At 40.3% G+C, this 18,956-nt stretch overlaps 1 protein-coding gene across 1 annotated transcript in view; it reads right to left on the bottom strand.

Moving 5' to 3' along the window:
- The window catches only part of LOC122787314 (heat shock factor protein 1-like), a 592,645-nt gene that overhangs the window by 200,634 nt on the left and 373,055 nt on the right, over positions 1-18,956 (bottom strand). Inside the window, exon 9 of the mRNA XM_044053959.1 lies at positions 4,507-4,662. Coding sequence (XP_043909894.1) covers positions 4,507-4,662 — 156 coding nt within the window. The remainder of the gene's footprint in view (positions 1-4,506; positions 4,663-18,956) is intronic.

Here is an 18,956-nt window from a genome sequence, read left to right as displayed (position 1 = left end):
AATTCTTATGGGGTGATTTATCTTGATCTGTGTCAGAAGTTTCAAGGGTTTTACTTGGGCAAAATCCAAAGAAAGCTGAGGGAGCATATATATGAGCATTTGTTGGACATCAGGAAGAAAAACTTTAAAAATTCTTTGGCTAAACATACAGATTCATATCCTGACCAATTTTTGGTCTTGATCAGGTTGTTAGGAATCCTAGGGGGTGGGGTCCCCAGGCAGATTTGTTTGAAGTTTTTGAGTTGCAGTGGCAACTCAAGCTCAATGCTATAGCCCCCCCCACCCAAGTTTAAATGATTATGTATCTATTAGAAGTGTTTTAAAATTAAGGTCCTATGATGTATGATGAGTTCTTTTGTATTTTATGTATGCTGTACTGAATTGTAAGCTTTTAATGTGTAAAAGTTATATTTGTATAATTCACAGCAAGTGATAATTGTTTATTAATCATGTGGTTTGCAGGGAGGGGTATATTATGAGTGTATTTGTTTGCATCATTGATTCTGATGAAGTCTTGTTGATTATGGATGAAAGCGCTTAATCTGTTTTTTGCATTTACACTCAGTGTTTTTTTTTTAATTAAAGTTTTTATTTGTAGCTGTGTTCCTTCTTTGGTCTGTCTTCCAGTTGGGTTAGGAGTCCGGACTCAGTCTATTGTGTTACTGGCGTTTTTAGTCTTTTCTGGTTCTTGTTTTTTGTCTTTTTATATGACTGGCCTAGGTGGCCAGGGTTCAAGTAGTGGCCCTGGCTGTGGAAGGGACAAGCAAGGGTGGGGTGGTAGTGGTTGGTTGTGTGGGATGAAAGCCCACTTTCTCTCTTGGGGGAGGGGTGGGGATGGGAAGGGTGCATGTACTAAAAGGCACACAGGGTGGTGTGATTTCCCTAGTGGAGACCAGGGAAGTCACAGCTCGTGCTCCAAGGGGAGGGCAGGACCATCTGAAACTACACTTGCAGAAATAAGGGGATATCTGTCATTTCACTGTACACCCTACGTCTGGAAGTTAAAAATCTTGAATAACCCATGATGCCAACATAAATGCTGGCCCCTCCTGGTTGACCCTTACCTCAACGATAGGAAACAAACGGTTCAATTGGCCGAAGAGGGGGTTGATGAAAGATGAACGGTGGGAGGCAAAGAGAGAAAAACAAATAAATAAATTGTAACAAACAATCTAGTACTCATCAGGTCTGTGTAAGAAAAGACATAAAATGCAAATATGATAAAACTAAACTACATGAAAAACTTAAGAGATGGCCTACATTTTACTCCAGGTGCGAAGCATTCAGTAGGTGTCAGGTACAACAGAATCACATTTTGGACTCAAAGGTTACTACAGAAATTTCAGCCATGATGGATTAAGTATTTTTAGTGGCAACGGATGCCATACCCCTCAACCTGGAAAAATAAAAAATCTGGACAAAGGCCCCTGAAAATAAGTACAAATCTTTATGCTGATTAACATACAATTTGCATACATAATTATGAAAACCCTGCCCACTCTGATGGGATTGTAGGATATCAACTTTCAAATGCAAACTGAAGAACAGCCAACCAAAATGTGCCCTCCCCAGACCCTGTAGTAAATGGTATTGACTTTTTTTTATGAAATGTGTAGCAATGATGTTCAGTGGGAAGGGAGAAGATGATTTTAGGATTTTGTTTTTGGTGATTTGCAGTATGTGGGATTTCTGGTAAACGTACGGCATTTACTGGTAGGCAATATTCTAATTTTAGCAAAAGAATATTACAGTTTGCTAAGTCATTCTCTATGGCCTACTGATCAGTGGCATAGCTAGAGTTTCTGCCGCCCTTCCCCCCTCACAAAATCATGGTCGAATGGGGGCCTCCCATACACAGCCCTTCCCCCCCTCCAGCCATTCCAATGTCCCATTACTTGGCTATTTCACCTCATTTACCATAAACACTGTAATGTGCATACTGCTTTAATTCTACAATGATTTGGATTTCATTTCAAAGTTTTATTTTACATTTATAGCACAAACACTAATAGACATCTACTAAACAAAGCAATATAGTCTCACAATGAAAAGAGACTTGGCATTAAAACTTCTCTGCCCTTGAAACTCACATTCATTGAAACAGCATTGAAACCCGCATTCAAAGAAAAAGCATCTAGCCAGTGGCAGATAAAGATTACGTTTGGGTTGTTTTCAAATCACAGACCCCTTGCACAGGAAACATACATGTGTTATTTGATACACCTTCCTGATTGTATTAAATTATATTCCTTGCATAACACAGCACACTTGTTAGAGCGAGTTTTAAATGTAATGTTATGAACATTTTTCCAGTAAGCAATGAAACAAAACGCATGAACCAATAATGGCAAAATTGCCCAATTCAGAACATTTCCATCATAAAAGTCTGCTCAAACTTCTACAATCCACCAGTATTAGTAAATATGCACAATCTTTGCAGAAGTAAAAGTCATCTAAATAATTCCACATTAAAAAGATCTGTAACTAATGAAGAGGTTGCTGCTAGCAAACAACTTTAAATTTCATTGTTTCATCTACAAATAAAGTGCCTGTCGCCCTTGAGGAATAAATTGCCTAAAAATGATAAGCTAGTACTATTGCAATAGGGAATGGATGGCAAACTGATAACAGGTTCATAGTTACTAGGTATCTCTGAAAAAAGAGGATATTCTTGGGACTGCAGCATCCACCCATTTAAACGTACAACAAAAGACAGTATAAGCAATCCATCTAAATATTGTAGAACCCACAACCTTCTGCATTAAAAGCAAGTATTTTACCTGCTGTGCTACTAACAAACACAAATAGACTTGGCATAAGCAGAACTAAACTCATCTCCCCGTGAAGAGCCACACAGCACAAGAAATCTGGAAAAAACAAAATTTATTGGGGGGGGGGGCAAAGGCCCAAAACCAGGGACGCATTTTAAACATTGCTTGTATAATCTTAAAAAAGTTGCTAGAATAAAATGTTTTGTGTTACCATGCATTTCATGAAAGACAGGAAGACTGAAACTGAAATGGCTCTCATTAGTGGATTCAGTTCTAACTGCTTTAAAACTTGGGACATTTGAGAATTGGTGGTGGTATGGGTAGAGTATTTAGGCTCTTACTTTGTGTACCTAAGGTGTAAGTAACTAACCACCAGTCAACGTAACTGGGGCATTTCACACACACACACACACACACACACACACACACACACACACACACACACACACACACACACACAGACACACACAGACACACACACACACACACACAGACACACACACACACACACACACACACACACACACACACACACACACACCACTACAAATACATCTGCCACATCGCTCTCGTTTTGATCTACTCACTACCGTTGGGAAGCTGGAACCATGGATGCAAAGTAATGCAGACTGCTAGACCACCACTACAAATATATCTGCCAAATCGATCTTGTTCTGATCTGCTCACTAACGTTCGGAACCACATATGCAAAGTAATGCAGACTGCTAGACCACTGCAATAAGTGCAAACTGCAAATGCCGTTCAGGTTAGAAACAATCAAAGCACAATGATGCAAAGTAATGCAGACTGGTAAACAAAGCACAACAGTGACAGAATTAGCGTCTGCAAAGTAATGCAGACTGCTTTTTCCGAACACGGAAATCATGCGGCTAAGTAACGTTAAGCTGCCGCTACATTTAATACCCAACTAACTAAAATAAGCTGCCATTACATTTACTAATACCCAGCTAACTAAAATAAGCTGCCGTTACATTTACCAATACCCAGCTAACTAAAATAAGCTGCCGTTACATTTACCAATACCCAGCTAACTAAAATAAGCTGCCGTTACACTTACCAGTATCCAGCTAAAAAAAACAAATCATGTTGAATAATCCTGCTGGATGCAAGTTACACTTACCAATACCCAGCGAACTAAAACAGCTTAATACTGCCATTACACTTACCAAGCTGAGCACAGAACTAAAACAAATCATGCTGTCAAGCTGCCGGATGCAAAGCAATGCAGACTGCTTTTTCCGAACACGGAAATCATGTGGCTAAGTAAAGTTAAGCTTAACAACACTGCAAATGTACAGAACTGCACTTTCCGTTCAGCTTAACAAAAATTAAAGCGCAAATGCCTTAACTGCAATTTGCTTATCCATCCAGCTGAGAACACAGAAATCATGTTTATTTACCTGGAGGAAGAGTTCTGCAGACTCTGCACTAAGTTAAATTTTGGTTCCGCATTCTGACAGGCTGTCAAAGCTAACGTCATTGCGCATGCCCTGCACGTGATGACATCAGGGAACAAATTCATCCAAAAAAAAAAAAAAAAAGGGGGGGAAGTCAAAAGTTCGGAAATTAAAGGAGCCACTTGGGAATTCGTGGCACCCCAATATTTTGCCCTCAAAACTGGTATTCACCCAGGAATTCTGTACGGTTGAGAGGTATGACGGATGCTACAGCCCACCTTAAATTAAGATAATCTGTCACCCACACTATTACATACCTGTTAACAGTGCCATCATCTGATTCTGGTTTATAACTCTCATCCAATAATGTATCATATAACTCTTCAGAAGTAAGAGAAGCAACAGCATCAGTGAAAGGATTCTCCACATCCTCCAGCAGTGAGTATGGTAAGTCCAGAAGTCCTTCACAGCTCCTGTAAAAAACAAGGAGATAAGTCATAGAACTAGTAGATGCAGTTCTATGAACATTACACAAGCTAATGTCTCCTTTCTATAGCAATACAAAGCTTGCATAATATGGTCACACTTCTCTCCATCATAGTGAAATGAAAATCATGCACTTACCATTATGGCAGATCTTTACCATAAATGACAGATCTGCATGGCTGTGGTCCCTATTATTCATAACTTTTAGGATTTATACTGCAAGCCTTAGTTTGACACATGCAACTTTTCTAGGCTTTAACAAGTCCCCCCATCCATAGTGCTTTGCACTCCATACTAACTCATAAGATGTCAGGTGTGCTGCACACAAGCAAAGCACAAAACTGAAAAAGCATACAGAGAGACACAAAAACATCAGTGCCCACTCTAGACCTGATCTGCCAAAGAAAGGGGGAAAGAGGGTGTTTTAGCTCATAAGGTCAGTTGTTCAGAAATTCTTCTTGAAGATGTGACAACCAACAGAAAAATAATTTTCTGTGACAACCACTTTAGTTTGGCTTTGCAAGCTGGTTTGAAAGGCAGTGTTAATTTCTCTAGCTTATAATACAGGTATCAAAGGGCAGTGGGCTCCTGAACAGAGGTCTAATTTGGAAGGCTTCTCCTAGGAAGGTCCTACTAACTTTTTAAGGAAGAAAAGAAAGTCTTGTTAAACCCTTGGTGGGACTGGAAAAAGCTAACAGATGGAAGAGTAGCTAGACCTCTGTCAAATATTTGGAAAATGTAAGTTAGGGTTGCAGGCAAAAACATTGAAAGCAGTATCTATTCCATTACAGGCAGCCCAGACAGAAAAATGTGTCCAGCTACTCGTATCATATTTTTCATTAAGCCTCTATGCAGAAATAAAGATCTGGCCAAAACAAGGAGAGTATGCAACATTCCTGACTATTAAATGGTGTCAAGTAACCGTGCAGCTGGATGCAGGAGTGGAGGTAGAGAGGAGGCTTGTTGGATGGTTGAGTCAGCAAGGTTCTGAATGGCCTCACGCTTAGGAGTTCCTCAGGAAGAATAAGACATCAAAGCAGGAAGAACCACACTTAAAAAGGTCAAATGAGACTACAACAATGATTATGTACTTGCTCTGTTTCACGTTCTGAAGGAACACAGCCATATTGTTGGTGTGCACAACAAATGCATTTTGAGGAAGAGAATCCTGAAAGGTCTGCAGAGTGATGAAAACCACCCTCATCTCAAGACCGCTGATGTACAAGTTGGCCTCTCGCTATAACCAAAGACCTTGGACTGTCTACCCTTTGACTATGGCCCCCATCAAAGATAAGGAGTCCAAGAACACAGTTACTACTGGTGTGGAAAGATAGAAGGGACTACCCAGACCCAGAATAGGACTGTGTGATCCTCACTGAAAATGTCCTTTACAAGCTGTGGAAATGGCTATCTGATCCAAAAGGAAATCTGAAAACTGGAACTACTGAGTCTTGACAGTTCACTGTTGAATCATCTGAAATCTGGCATGAATGACCAAGTACACGAGATTTGAGGCAGACAGCTTAAGAAAAAATGATGAAATGAAGAAAATGGATCACTACTTACTACTCTGGAGATATCCAGTCCAGAGGCAGACTGGACTCGCAGGCTACACAATTTAGCAGACAAGCACAGATATCGCCATGACTCCTCTGTGATCTTTACTTGTATGCAGCCATCTTGGAAATACAAAGAGCACATCCAGTCTTCTCTTGGTAAGCATGGAACAATTATTTTTAAACAAAACAGTCTAAGAAACTTCTCTGTGTGGAAGATTTTCAGTCCGTATATCTCTAGTTAATCACTGTAATCAGATCAGACAATAGTAGTAGAAGTAGCGAACTTAAACTCGTCTTAAGTAAAAAAAAAAAAAAAAAAAAATATATATATATATCTATATCTATATATATATATATATATATATATATATATATATATATGTATATATTTTATGAAATATGGTACAGAATTACTAAGTATTCAAAAGTAATCCAAGCAAGGCAGGGAGGAGTCTGTTTCCAGTCGAAAATCCTTTATTAAGTACACAGACAAGCGATCCAAATAAAACAAGCTCACAAGCTTTCTAAATATATATATATATATATATATATATATATATATATATATATATATATACTTTTTATCAGGCAAGGGAGTGGTTTATTGTGCTGTAAAACAAAGTGTTTTTGGTACACATGTTAAATTCACATCCCTTCCCCCATCAGTGTGACATTCGAGTTGGTCCTGCCCTACTTAGTAGATGTCACAATAATATAACCCTCATGTACTTTAAATAAAATTTATAATGATGTGGTACCTCTTATTTAACCAGATTATTAAGTCTGTGATTTTATCCAAGACAATATATCTGCCTGCCTTGCTTGGATTACTTTCAAATACTTAGTAATTCTGTACAATATTTCATATTTTATATATATAAAATACAAAGTAACAGTCACCACCCAAAGTTCTAACAGCTTGAAAACAATGTCTATGAGCATAAAAACGCTGAAGGACACTGTAAGACCAAAAACAATTTAATCACTCAATATGGACAAGCGCTTTCACGTAACTAAAGTACGCTTCTTCAGATCCTTAACTAAAATACAATGATACCAACATTTATATACATTCACATGACCATAAACAATCAATCAATTAAAATTATCATTTAAAAGGGAAATCCCTGTCTTAACTATTTCAGGGAGCGTGCATCTAGAACAGATTTAATATTAATATTACTATTCAATCCTGGTGTTAGATGTGCCCTTAACCTAAAAATCCACTTCAATTCTATTCTTAATAAGTAATTATTATTATCCCCCTCCCTCAAATTAATTCCGACTTGCTGCAGTATTCTAAAGTTAAAACTATGCCCTTTCTGCTCTATAATGTGCTTTGCCAAGGCATTTTGTGTATTTCTATTTCTAATTTCATAGCTGTGTTGATATATTCTATCTCTTAAACGTTTTATGTTTTTTCCTACGTAAAAACTTTTACAGTCATTACAGCAAGCAAGATATATAACATTAACACTATCACATGTGGCAAAAAACCTTGGTTCAAAAACAAAGTTAGTGTAAGGGTGCTGAAAAACCTGTTCTTCACTTATTACTTGACATCTTACACTTCCCACATGGATAGGTCCCATATCGTTCACTGGATGTTCCCTTCCCTTCTCTCCTACTCTTTGTTCCACATAGTAACCGCTTTAAATTTTTACTATTTCTATAAGAAAAATTAGTTTTTTTACCTATAAGATTTCTAGTTTCATCATCTACTGTCAGAATCTGCCAATTCCTTTTTATAATATATGTTACTATTGCATTGTCTACAGTATAGTTCATATTAAACCTCAATTTACATTCCTTATTTTCTCTATCACCCTTATTGATATTATAGGTGCAATTTTTCTTGCTATCTTCACATTCTAAACTTTCTCTCACTTTCTTTATATCTTTCTCCTTATAACCTCTTTCTACTAGCAAATTTTCCAATTTTGTAATTTCCTTCTGTTCATCATGGGGAGAGCTGCAGCTGTCCTTTTGTTATATTTAAACACTTGAATATATATGAATGAAAGGGGGGGCTGTGCCCCACCCCCCCCCTGGGGGGGGCTCGCCCCACCCCCCCCCCTATATATTATCTAACTCCAGGGTCGCACTACAGTGGGGAAGGGGGCATATTCCATTTACTTTGCAATAATACTTGTCAGTGAAATGAAAGTCAGTGAATTGAAAGTTCAGTGAACTGAAGTGAACCCATATATATACATACATACACATATCTACACATACACACACACACACACACACACACACACACACACACACACACACACACACACTTTTTTTTTTTTTTTTTACTTAAAACGAGTTTAAGTTAGCTACTTCTACTACTATTGTCTGATCTGATTAATATATAGTGATTAACTGGAGATATATGGAGTGAAAATTATTTTTACAACTCTTTGCCCATGCTGCCTTTTAATCATCAGGTCCTTCTCGAACATTCAGCCCATTTGTTCCCCACATTGTCAAGGGTGAGAATCTGCCAAGTGCATCCATCATGCAGGCAGACGTCAAAGGTGGTTTGAGATTTTTTATTTTTTTTGTTCTATCCTCCTCGTACCCATTCAACGACAGCACATGAGAGGGTCATGAAATAGGCATCAGTGCTGCTCCTACTCTTAATTCCTTGGAAGACTGAGGTTTCTTAACTTCTTTTCTGACTTTTCTTCTTCGACCTAGGTGCCGAACTCTGAACCTGAATCCTTAGAACCCTGGAAGGAAGTAGGCTACCAGGGGAAAAAAAATTGTCCTTGGGCAACAACCCTACCAAAATCAACTTGCTTCTCTTGTCAACCAAAAGACCATTTATCAAAGACTTTACAAATATCACACTTCATCTTTCAATGCATGCCTCGTGCAGCACACCTACACTGGGGTGGAATTTGCTGCCCAAAGAATTCTCTCTTTCTAAACATGAAGGTTCTGACTGCATAACAATATCTTCTAATACTGATGGATATCAAACAAACAAAAGACAAGTCACTTTAAAAACAGCTAAATCGTCAAATGACATGTCTAGCATAAATAACCTGCTCATAAATTAGTGTTAAAGCACCAAACCATTACTGATAAAAACAGTAAAATAAAACAACTCTTTAAGGAACAATTTTACACAAGAACAGGGTTAGGATGTAATGGCAGGCAGAAAGGCCGCATCCTTGAAGGGAGGAAAACAACTCAAAAATGAAACTCCTGCAAAAAACATAAAACTGGAATGATCTGACCTGACAAGAAGCAAGATAAATGGCCTGGAGCCTCTCTAAGCCTGATGAGCAGCAAAGAAGATCTGGAGACTTAGGAGGGCAAGTGGAGCATTATAGTTAAGAGGGAGGAGTCAGGATCTGTGAACATTTGATATGCTGAGCTGTCCAAGACCTGCTGCTGTGATGAAAGACCCAAAACTGATGGTCCCAAAAGCAATGTAGAAAAAAATAATTCAAAAACCTTCTGTTACACCATTATGTTTTTGCAGGCGGACTCTGCTCCCCCACATCCCTTAATGCTGTGATGCATTCCCTACAATTCTGCCACTTAAGAATACTTCAGACGGCAGAATCCTCCAAGGTACCACAGTGTTGGACTATACTATTCTCCCACATTTGCAGTTGTAGTGTTGCAATTCCACTGATTAGTTATGGTCTTCAGGATGTCAAAAGGCAACCAAATGCTTCCTTGAACGTAACATCTACAACTGTCCTCATTAATGGCACATCTCTATATGCATTTATGACAGCAACACATGCTCACTACAGTAAGACTAATCAGTTGTCTCTCTTCAATGTTCACAGATCCAATATGGTATGCTTAAACAGGATCATAGGGTTTATCAAGACTTCCTTAATGGCAAATTTTTCTTTGGATAACTTTCATCATCTAAATATCTCTTAAGCAATGAAAGACCAAACAGTAAACCACAATTCAGAGAATATATCAATAAGTTCATAGGTATATACCAAGCTAATGACTACTGGGGCTTTTATAAGTATAGCAAAACATCCCAACTGTCTCACAAGTTTATCTGCCTTAGAAATTATTTTAAGAGGTATATGTAAGCTAGGGCAAAATTTACATGCTACCTCTGTCCATTAGAGACATAGGTGCTAGACTCAAGGTATTTCCTATTTCCCATCCATTGGTCCATGTTTCTATTGAATAGGGTTAAGGCAGAGTTTTGCCTCACACAGATGGTAAAGTCTGTTCCACAGAAGAAGAATTCTCTGAGACACATACCTGCCCCTCCAATATGTCCTATTTATGCCACAAGCAAATTTTAAATTCCTAGATTAAGTAATTCTAATGTCATTTGTTTTGCATTTACACAAAAGGTCCATCGGAGTAGGATCCAAAGATGCCCTGTATGCCAGGCATACAGTGCCTCTCAACAGTCTGTAGGAAACAGAGTATAGAGAAAGGGCTTTGAGGAAATTTGCATAGGCCATGTTGTTTACACCCTGTAGTCTTCTTGTAAGAAACCCCTGTGGATGTTCCAGCTGTCCTATGTGCCTGGTCGGATGCATACTGAAGGGGGCACTGTACACAATGATTGGCCTGACGATGCTTGAATACAGTGGAACAATGACTTCCTTGGACTTAGATGCTATACCCTTGCTTATAAGTTGAACAAAACAGAATGATCTCCTTATTATCTTAGACACATGATGGTCGAAAGCCATGTTATTATCTACATGCATACACAAATTCCTGACTACTGACTCTACTCTTAGGGGTGTGCTATCGATGAGGTAATTTTGTAGGGTGACTAACTTCCCAAAGGGCACTGCATTTCTTGGTATTGAGTTTTAAGTTGTGGCTTTGGATCCAGTCATTTTCTGTCTTAGTCATTCCTGTAGGATGTTATTGTCTTGGGGAATTCTACGACTGCACATAGTTTGCAATTATCTGCAAACTTAGTCAGTCAGAGGCCCTTGATATTGCCCTTTACTTCCGAGAAGTGGATTCCAAAAAGGAGAAGATGTGGCACACAGCCCCAAAGGATTTCCCTATTGACTGACCCCTTTGTGGAGTTGGTCTCCCCTATCTTAATTTCATGGGTCCTATGTGAAAGCTATCTGGCTATCCAGCACGTAACATATGGATTTATGCATATAACCATGAGTTTATTTATAATGCCCGAGTGGCATACTATATCGCATTCCTTAGCCAGGTCAAGGTAGGCAGTGTGCACCATTTTGCCCCCATCCGTTGCTTTGGTGACCTTCTCAAAGAAGTCCACCAGGCTGAGTAGGCATTATATGCCCTTAACAAAACAAAACTGGGTTAGATCCAGTGTTTGAAGGTTTTCTAGGTCGCTATTAATCATTTCCATGATAATTTTACATGAGTCTCTACTTCTCAGGGTCTACTGATAGCCTGCCCTTGTGACGAGAAATGACTGTTTCAGTTCTCCACTCGTATGGCACAAAACCTGTAGACTATGGTTAAACAGTGACACCAGTGGTTCAGAAAGGTCATGTTTCAAGCTAATTAGGAGGTATCCTGAGATGTCTTTACAGCGTATCCAGGACCTGCTTCCTAGTGACAGCTGGAGGGGGGGGGGGGGTTGATTCATGGTATTTCCTGGTGGCAGGAGAGGGGGGTTAAAACTGGAGCAGAGTTCATCGACCAGCAGACTGCCTACATTTTCCAGCTCTGTGTAACTGTCTCCATTTACAATCAGTTCTGCACAGTGCAGAGTGCTGCATTTTAGGTTTTGGACATAGCTAAAGAAAGTTTTTTGTTGTCGGTTGCCTGGGAGGCTATCTTCACCTCAGATGTGGCTTTAAGTAGACTTAATCTGCCGTCTTGTTTGTTTGGATTGAAGAGTGTTTTTATCATGATGGGCATAGCACTTCCTAATCTTGGCTGTGACTGCTTTTGTACAACCTGCGTATATATGGATTCCACCAGGAAAGTTTATTTTCTAACTTAGTTCTGGACTTAGTTCTTGCAGGCACAGCTGTCTCCATGCATTTACTGACATGATTTTACTGGGTTTCTGTGAGCAATTCTGCATAGGCAGCTGTGTTTTCAGGGTTTAGAGCGCTTGAAATTTTGACAGGTTATCACTTAGTAGAAGGAAGTTTGCCTTAGAAAAGTTCATAAATGTTACAGGGTTAGCTGGAGTCACACAACTGATTTTTATTATGAAGGAGACAGCTTTGTGGTCTGACCATACCGGAGAGGAAACTGGATGGGGGGTGGCTAGGTACAGCATTCTCCCATGTTTGTGAGTACAGGTCAAGTATGTTTGCATCCTTAGTGGACATGTGGACTATCCGGTCCAAGGAGTTTGAGTTTACAAAGTCCAGGAATCTCTGAGCCTGTAAGTCTGGGGTCGTTTAAGTATCCCAGTTTATACTGGAGTAGCTAAAGTTGAGTTGAATGGACAGGGTCCTCAGAAAGTCCAAGTAAAGGTTATGGGTCATTTGGGTCACAGACTGTGACCTAAAGCTTGCAAGAATATATAGGCTTTACCTAAGGAAATCTTTATGTGGCATGTTATCCTGTTTGACTAGTCTTGAGGCGGGTTTGACAGTGGTAATGACTGAGACTCCTCCACCTTTGGTCTCTGCCTGTGCAATAGCTGTCCTGAATGCGTGGAATATATTCTAGTCCTGCAGTGCCAAGGTGCTCTCCATGTCTTTAAACCATGTCTCAGTAACTGCAGACATGTCCACATCATCCAAAGGTTCATAGGTAGGTACTACGCTATCTGCCCGAGGGCATTTATAAGCCTAGCCAGAGTGTGTTGGCTTTCGCCGCCCCACTGATTAATTAACTGATCCTCTGTCAAGCAGAGCCAATGAAGTGATCCCAGGGGTGTATTTTCTGTTACCCATCCAGTCGTCAAGGTTTCTCTTGAGTATTAGTGAGGGGCTCTGCCTGATGTAATTTGGAATTTTGTTCCAAAGCATGGGGAGTCTCTGTGAAAGGAATCTATCCCTCCAGCATGTTCTATTTATTGTTGTGGCGAGGTTTAGCTCACTAGAGCGCATGGCTCTTAGTGACTTGGATTTCTTTAGGTGGAGCATGTCCATCAATTCTGAGTTGGACATGGCTTTGAAAGTCAGGCAGAGATCACCTCTGAGTAAGCGATATGCCACCGAGTACAGCCGGAGTTTTTTCAGTCGGGCTGCATAGGACATATGTTTGAGACCAGTAATCCTCTTGGTGAAGTACTTTTGTGGTCTTTCCAGCTGTTGGAAGTGTCTTGTGAAGTACATCCCAAATGGGTCATTGTACTCTATGATGGGTCTAATGAGTGACGAGTAGAGAGGCACTATAACCTCTTTATTTCTAGATGAGAACCCTTTAGTAATTAGATGGGCCACATAGAAAGATCTCCTAACTAATTTGGCAATATGATTGTCAAAGGAGAGACTACTATCTACCTGGGTCCCCAGATCTCTTATTACCTCTTCTGTATTAAGGGGTCTGCCACCTATGTGGTAATTTGTGGGTGTTTTGTTTTTCCCAAACAGGATGACTATGCATTTTTTGGCATTTAGCTTGAGGCCATGACTTTGACACCAGGTGTCCATCTCAGTAAGGCCCTTTTGGAGGATGTCCATGTCAGCCGGAGAGTCAATTATGGCTCCCAGTTTGCAGTCATCGGCGAACTTGGTTAGCCATAGTCCTCCTGTGTTTGCCTGTACTTCTGAGAAGTAATGCCGAACAGTAGGGGTCCCAGGACAGAGCCTTGTGGGACACCACTTGTGACTGATTTAGAGGGGGACCTGGAGCCCGCTATTCTTACCATGTGAGTTCTGTCTGTAAGCCAGTTGGCAACCCATCTCGTGACGTAGGGGTTTATGTTCAGGCTGGTGAGTTTTTCTGCAAGACCCGAGTGGGGAATGGTGTCGAAAGCCTTGGCGAGGTCAAGGTAGGCTGTGTGAACCACCTTCCCCTCATCTATGGCCTTGGTGACTGTCTCGAAGTCGTCAACCAGGTTTAGTAGGAATGATCTTCCCTTAACAAAGCCGAACTGGGTCGGGTCATGTGTTTGGAGGTTCCCAATGTCTTTGTTAATGAGTTCCATGATGATGCGCTCCATAGCCTTGCAGACCAGGCTAGTCAGGCTTATGGGGCGATAGTTATCAGGGTCAGTTGTGGCTCCTCCTTTGTGGAGAGGAATAACCATTGTTGTGCGTCATTCTATGGGGATGTAGCCTGTGGAGAGGCTGAGGTTGAACAGCGTGTTTGGGGGGGGGGGGGTTAGTTCGTTCTGTAGTTCGTGCAAGACGCAGCCTGGGAAAACATCTGGTTCCATTGACACGGTGTTTTTGGCTTTTGAAAGGGCTGTTTTCACCTGTGCGTCTGTGATTTCTGGGACACTACACTTTTCTGGTATTGTTGTGAGCCCTCCTCAGAGTGAAAACAGCCTGGAGGGACTGGACTTTCTTGTTTAGGTAGGGAGCAGTAATACTTTTAGATTCCCTTAGGTTGGTTTTGTTACTTCAGAAGGTTTGCCAGTTTGGCGTTGGTTAAAAAGGTACTATGGGGGAGAAGGTCGTTTAAACTAATATTTGAAATCTTACAGGAGACAGGTGCAGACCATCCTTGGCAAAGCAATGTGGTACTTTGACCATATCCTCCCATGCTGACACTGAAACTGTAATAACTGCTGGAAAAAATGTGATATTTTGCACTGTCATCTACAATACTACCGTTGATTAGCTGCTTATCTTATTCTACAACTCAATTGAAAATTGCATCTTAAAGACTTAGCAGCATATTTAAAATTGTCTTCTGTAATTTTATACGCAGCATATTCGCTTTTTATTATGTCTATCTGCAGGACTTGTACCGCCCCAAAAATGAAGCTGCATGGTGCTTGTAGCTGGCTGTGTCCTTCAATAGCTCCAAATGTATGTATTTTTATACATGTAAAAAAAGCAATAAAAGTAGTTTTATTTGATACAAGTTTTGGCTAAAGATTTATAAAGGTAATATTTATTTTTTCTTTTTGTTAAGCTAACAATTCTTGAAAGATTTTACAGGAAAGTGAAGGCCCCCCTCCCCAAAAGTACAAGAAGGACTTATTGAAAATTGACAGCTATAAGATTCTGCACCCTGCATAAAACTGGAAGTTAGAGAGACAACGAACAGTTCAGAAAAGCCTGCATCAAGACTAACTAAAAGAATGTTAAGAATGGAAATTAAGGAGACAACAAATAGCCTGGAAATGATAAGAAAAAATTAAACCTGAGAATTTGATAGGCTTGTGTAATGCGATTTTTAGAAATCTGGCACTGGTAATTAAGGAGACGAGGTGGATACTTTCCAGTAGCAGTGAGAAGCCACAAAGCCTATTAAGCAGCAATTAAAAAATCTGAGAGAAAGCAGAAGTAAATGTTAAAACAGTTAGAGCAAATGGAACAGAATTTTATAGCTAAAACAATAAAATTAGAAAAGTTAATGTGCAAATTTATGGAGCTTTGGAAGTAAGGTGGGCTATATTAAAAGTAATATGGTGAAATGCAACAGGTTTGTCAAAGACTCAATTGATGCTGAAATGGCTAAAAGACAGATTACTGGTGTCTGAAGTGAAGTATGAGAACTAAGGTCAATTCTAGTGGTTTCTGTATCATGTTGTGAGAACGAGCAAACACTGGACAGTGGCAACCAAAGTAGTTATTGAATATCCAGTGTTAGTGGAGGACGATTACTTGGAAATTACTTTACAACACAGAATGAGATTCATCGAAGCAATTCGGGAGCTTCATTCATCCTCTTCAATGGGTGAGATGAAGTATCAGATCTCATTCTCTTTGGTAGTGACTCACAGACTTTTGCAGGCTTTCACTCCTTCTTCCTTCCATAATCCCCTGCACTCCCCTTCCTCCAATTTCCAAAAGCAGCGAAAGACCTCCCAACTCAACAACATAATGACAAAAGACTCTCAGAAACAAATATCCCGCAAAGGCCTCCTTCTCATCAACTATGGAAGGAAGAATGGTGAGCGGATATAGTGAAAGTGATGGATGAAGATCCTCTAAATATATGGTTACAGTAAGTACATAACTTTTGTATCCAGGATGACCTTGTCCATCTTCTTCAGCAAGTAGGAAAGAGTCCCTGACTTCCTGGGTGGCTTCTTCCAAGAATCTCTTTGAGAATGGTGGTCCCAAAGGAATCCCTTTGAGAATGTGGTCCCACAGGATTCCCTTTAAGAACAGTGGTCCCAAAGGAAGACTTCGCACTGACTCAACATTCAGCATACAGTGTCTAGTAAATGTATGCTGTCTCATCCACTGAAACTTTTCAAAAAACGTTTCAGACACAGTCATTACTCTGGTTAAATGAGATCAGGTAGTTAGTTTTATCTGAAATATGGGGTTGATTTGCCCTGTCCGACATTTTCCGAGAGCAACTTTTAACACTTCTGTTCAGGCTGTTATCAACAAAGGAAGCAAAAATGCAAATCTTTTAATAAATCCTAAGTTCAATATAAATAAAATCATAAATGTCTGTGAACCTTCTCCCTCTATTATGGTATGCGGGATGAAATACAGGAAGATTTATGTCCTTAAAGTTTATCTCTGTCTATGCCTTACATACCCATAAAGATGCCACTGAATTGCCTTGGAAGCTTCTGTTGAAGCTTGAAAAGGCTGCTAGATGTACTTTCACAGAAGAGAATCTAAAATTAGAGTTGAAAATACTTGCAATTTCCCCTAAACATGTGAAACTAGAGCCAAAAAGTAATACAATCTTATCAACAGCCTGCTTAGAATATCCAATCCACCTGCTTCTCTGTGCCGTTCTCCACTTCCAGTGATAACCAGGGGCCATGGTTTCCCTCCTAGTGATAGTTAGCCCTAGGAGGGAAACCATGGTCCCTGGATATCACTGGAAGTGGAGAAACCAAACGGTCAGATTTGGGGTATGCAGGTCCTGGTAAGGCTTGCTGGTTGTGGGAGTCATAAAGGTTATGAAAGGCTTGAGATGTATCAGTTTCTCCTTTAGACAGGGCCAGAAAAGAGATAAAGAACTAAACCTACCAGGGGCCAAAAGATGTTATGGTGCTATGAGAACCGCAATGGACCTGAAAATCAGGGGAAGGGCACAGGGAGCAGTCCTGGATGACAGCATCCCTAAGACACTGTCTCAGACAGGGTATGAGAGTAAAAATAGCAGCACTTGGTATGTGATGCGGAAGAAAAAAGTTGCAGCAAGGCTCGCTGGATAGAAATTTTCCATGCCACTCACCAGTACAGGGAACACCTGTGATGCATCAGCAGATATTGGATGAGCTTGTCTTAAGGAACTTATTTGCACTGGGTTGTGAATGACTACCAGATGGTGTTTGGCTGATAATGCAATATGGACATATTGTATACCTAGATAGTTATCACATAGCATGGGAGAGAGTCCTGAAAGGCTAACAAGGTCAGAAAAATATATTCTCAACTCCAAAACAATGATGTGCAGACTAGTCTCTATTCTGAACCGTCTTGCTCTCAAATTGCCACAAACCACCCTAGGGCTGATGTGTTAAAGACTATCACTATAGAGGAGGAGAGCTGGAACAAGTCACACAGAAACAAAATGAGTATGCATCCACCATTTTAACTGATGACTACAGATTCTTTATATCCTGAATGGAGACATCAACTCTTTTCTAAGGCTTGGGTCCACTGACTGCTAGTTGTCCAATGAAGCACTCTCATCTTCAGGGTGGTATAGGGTACCACAGAGATAAATAATGCCATATGGCCTTGCAATGAACAGCTGTTAATGATCTCCACTGCAAACTGAAGTTAACTGCTCTCTGAATGCTGCAAACCTGTCATGGGGTAATCTTACCCTGTCAAGATGCACCTGAAGGACTGAACATTTTGTAGTGGCTAGAGGTGAAACTTGCCAGACTGATCATTATGCCCAAGAGCTGGAAGGTCTGAAGTAAAGATTCCCTTATCAAAAAGTTTTTCTTCTCATCTCTGAAACAAGATACCAATCATCCAGGAAGAGAAATATATTGGCTCCCCCTAGCCTGTGATAATTTGCCACTACCACAAGCACAGGGTAAACACCCTGGGAGTTACAGTGAGACCAAATGGTAGGGTTGCAAACCTGAAACTGACAGCCCTCAATCGGACGTGCAGGAACTTCCTGGACACCTCTGTAGACCTGACATGCAGGCAAGTATTCTGGAGGCCTAGATAGCATATCCAGTTCCTTCTGCCAGGCAGAGGAGTACAGCTTGCACTCTGAGCATTTCTAAGCATGAACTGGTTCAGGCTATTTACATCAACAATGTATCTCTGGTCCTTTGTTTTCTTCAGGACTAAAAAAAAAAAAAAAAAAAAAATACAATAATCTCAAACAGACCCTTTCTGGTCTGGTGGGACCTCCTGAGTGATTGTCTTTATTAGCAGGCTGTTTTCATCATCTTTTTTGCAGCTACACTTTAACAGGGCGGAATGCCAGAAAACTAAGGAAAGTGAATATGGGGGTGGGGTGGTAGTGGAAGGAAATGGTGTAGCCTCTGAATATTATCTCCCTTACTCATCTGTTTTACTCCAGAGTGGGACAGCTGTGTGAGTCCTCATGGGGTTCTGCCAAACCTGATTCCTGGATAGGAAATTTTTAAACCCCATACCCTTGCTGGCCACCTTTACCTCTGGTCAGGTATTCTGGCTGAAATAGTAATGGCCATGTTGACTTCATCCAGACTACTGCAAGTTCTGTTGTTGGCTGGGTCTTTG

This window comes from Protopterus annectens, chromosome 13.part0, assembly GCF_019279795.1.
Source record: "Protopterus annectens isolate FY-2018-M chromosome 13.part0, PAN1.0, whole genome shotgun sequence".
Classification (NCBI taxonomy): domain Eukaryota; kingdom Metazoa; phylum Chordata; order Ceratodontiformes; family Protopteridae; genus Protopterus; species Protopterus annectens.
The sequence above is the reverse complement of the archived record's forward strand: the minus strand, read 5'-3'. Positions and strand labels throughout refer to the sequence as shown.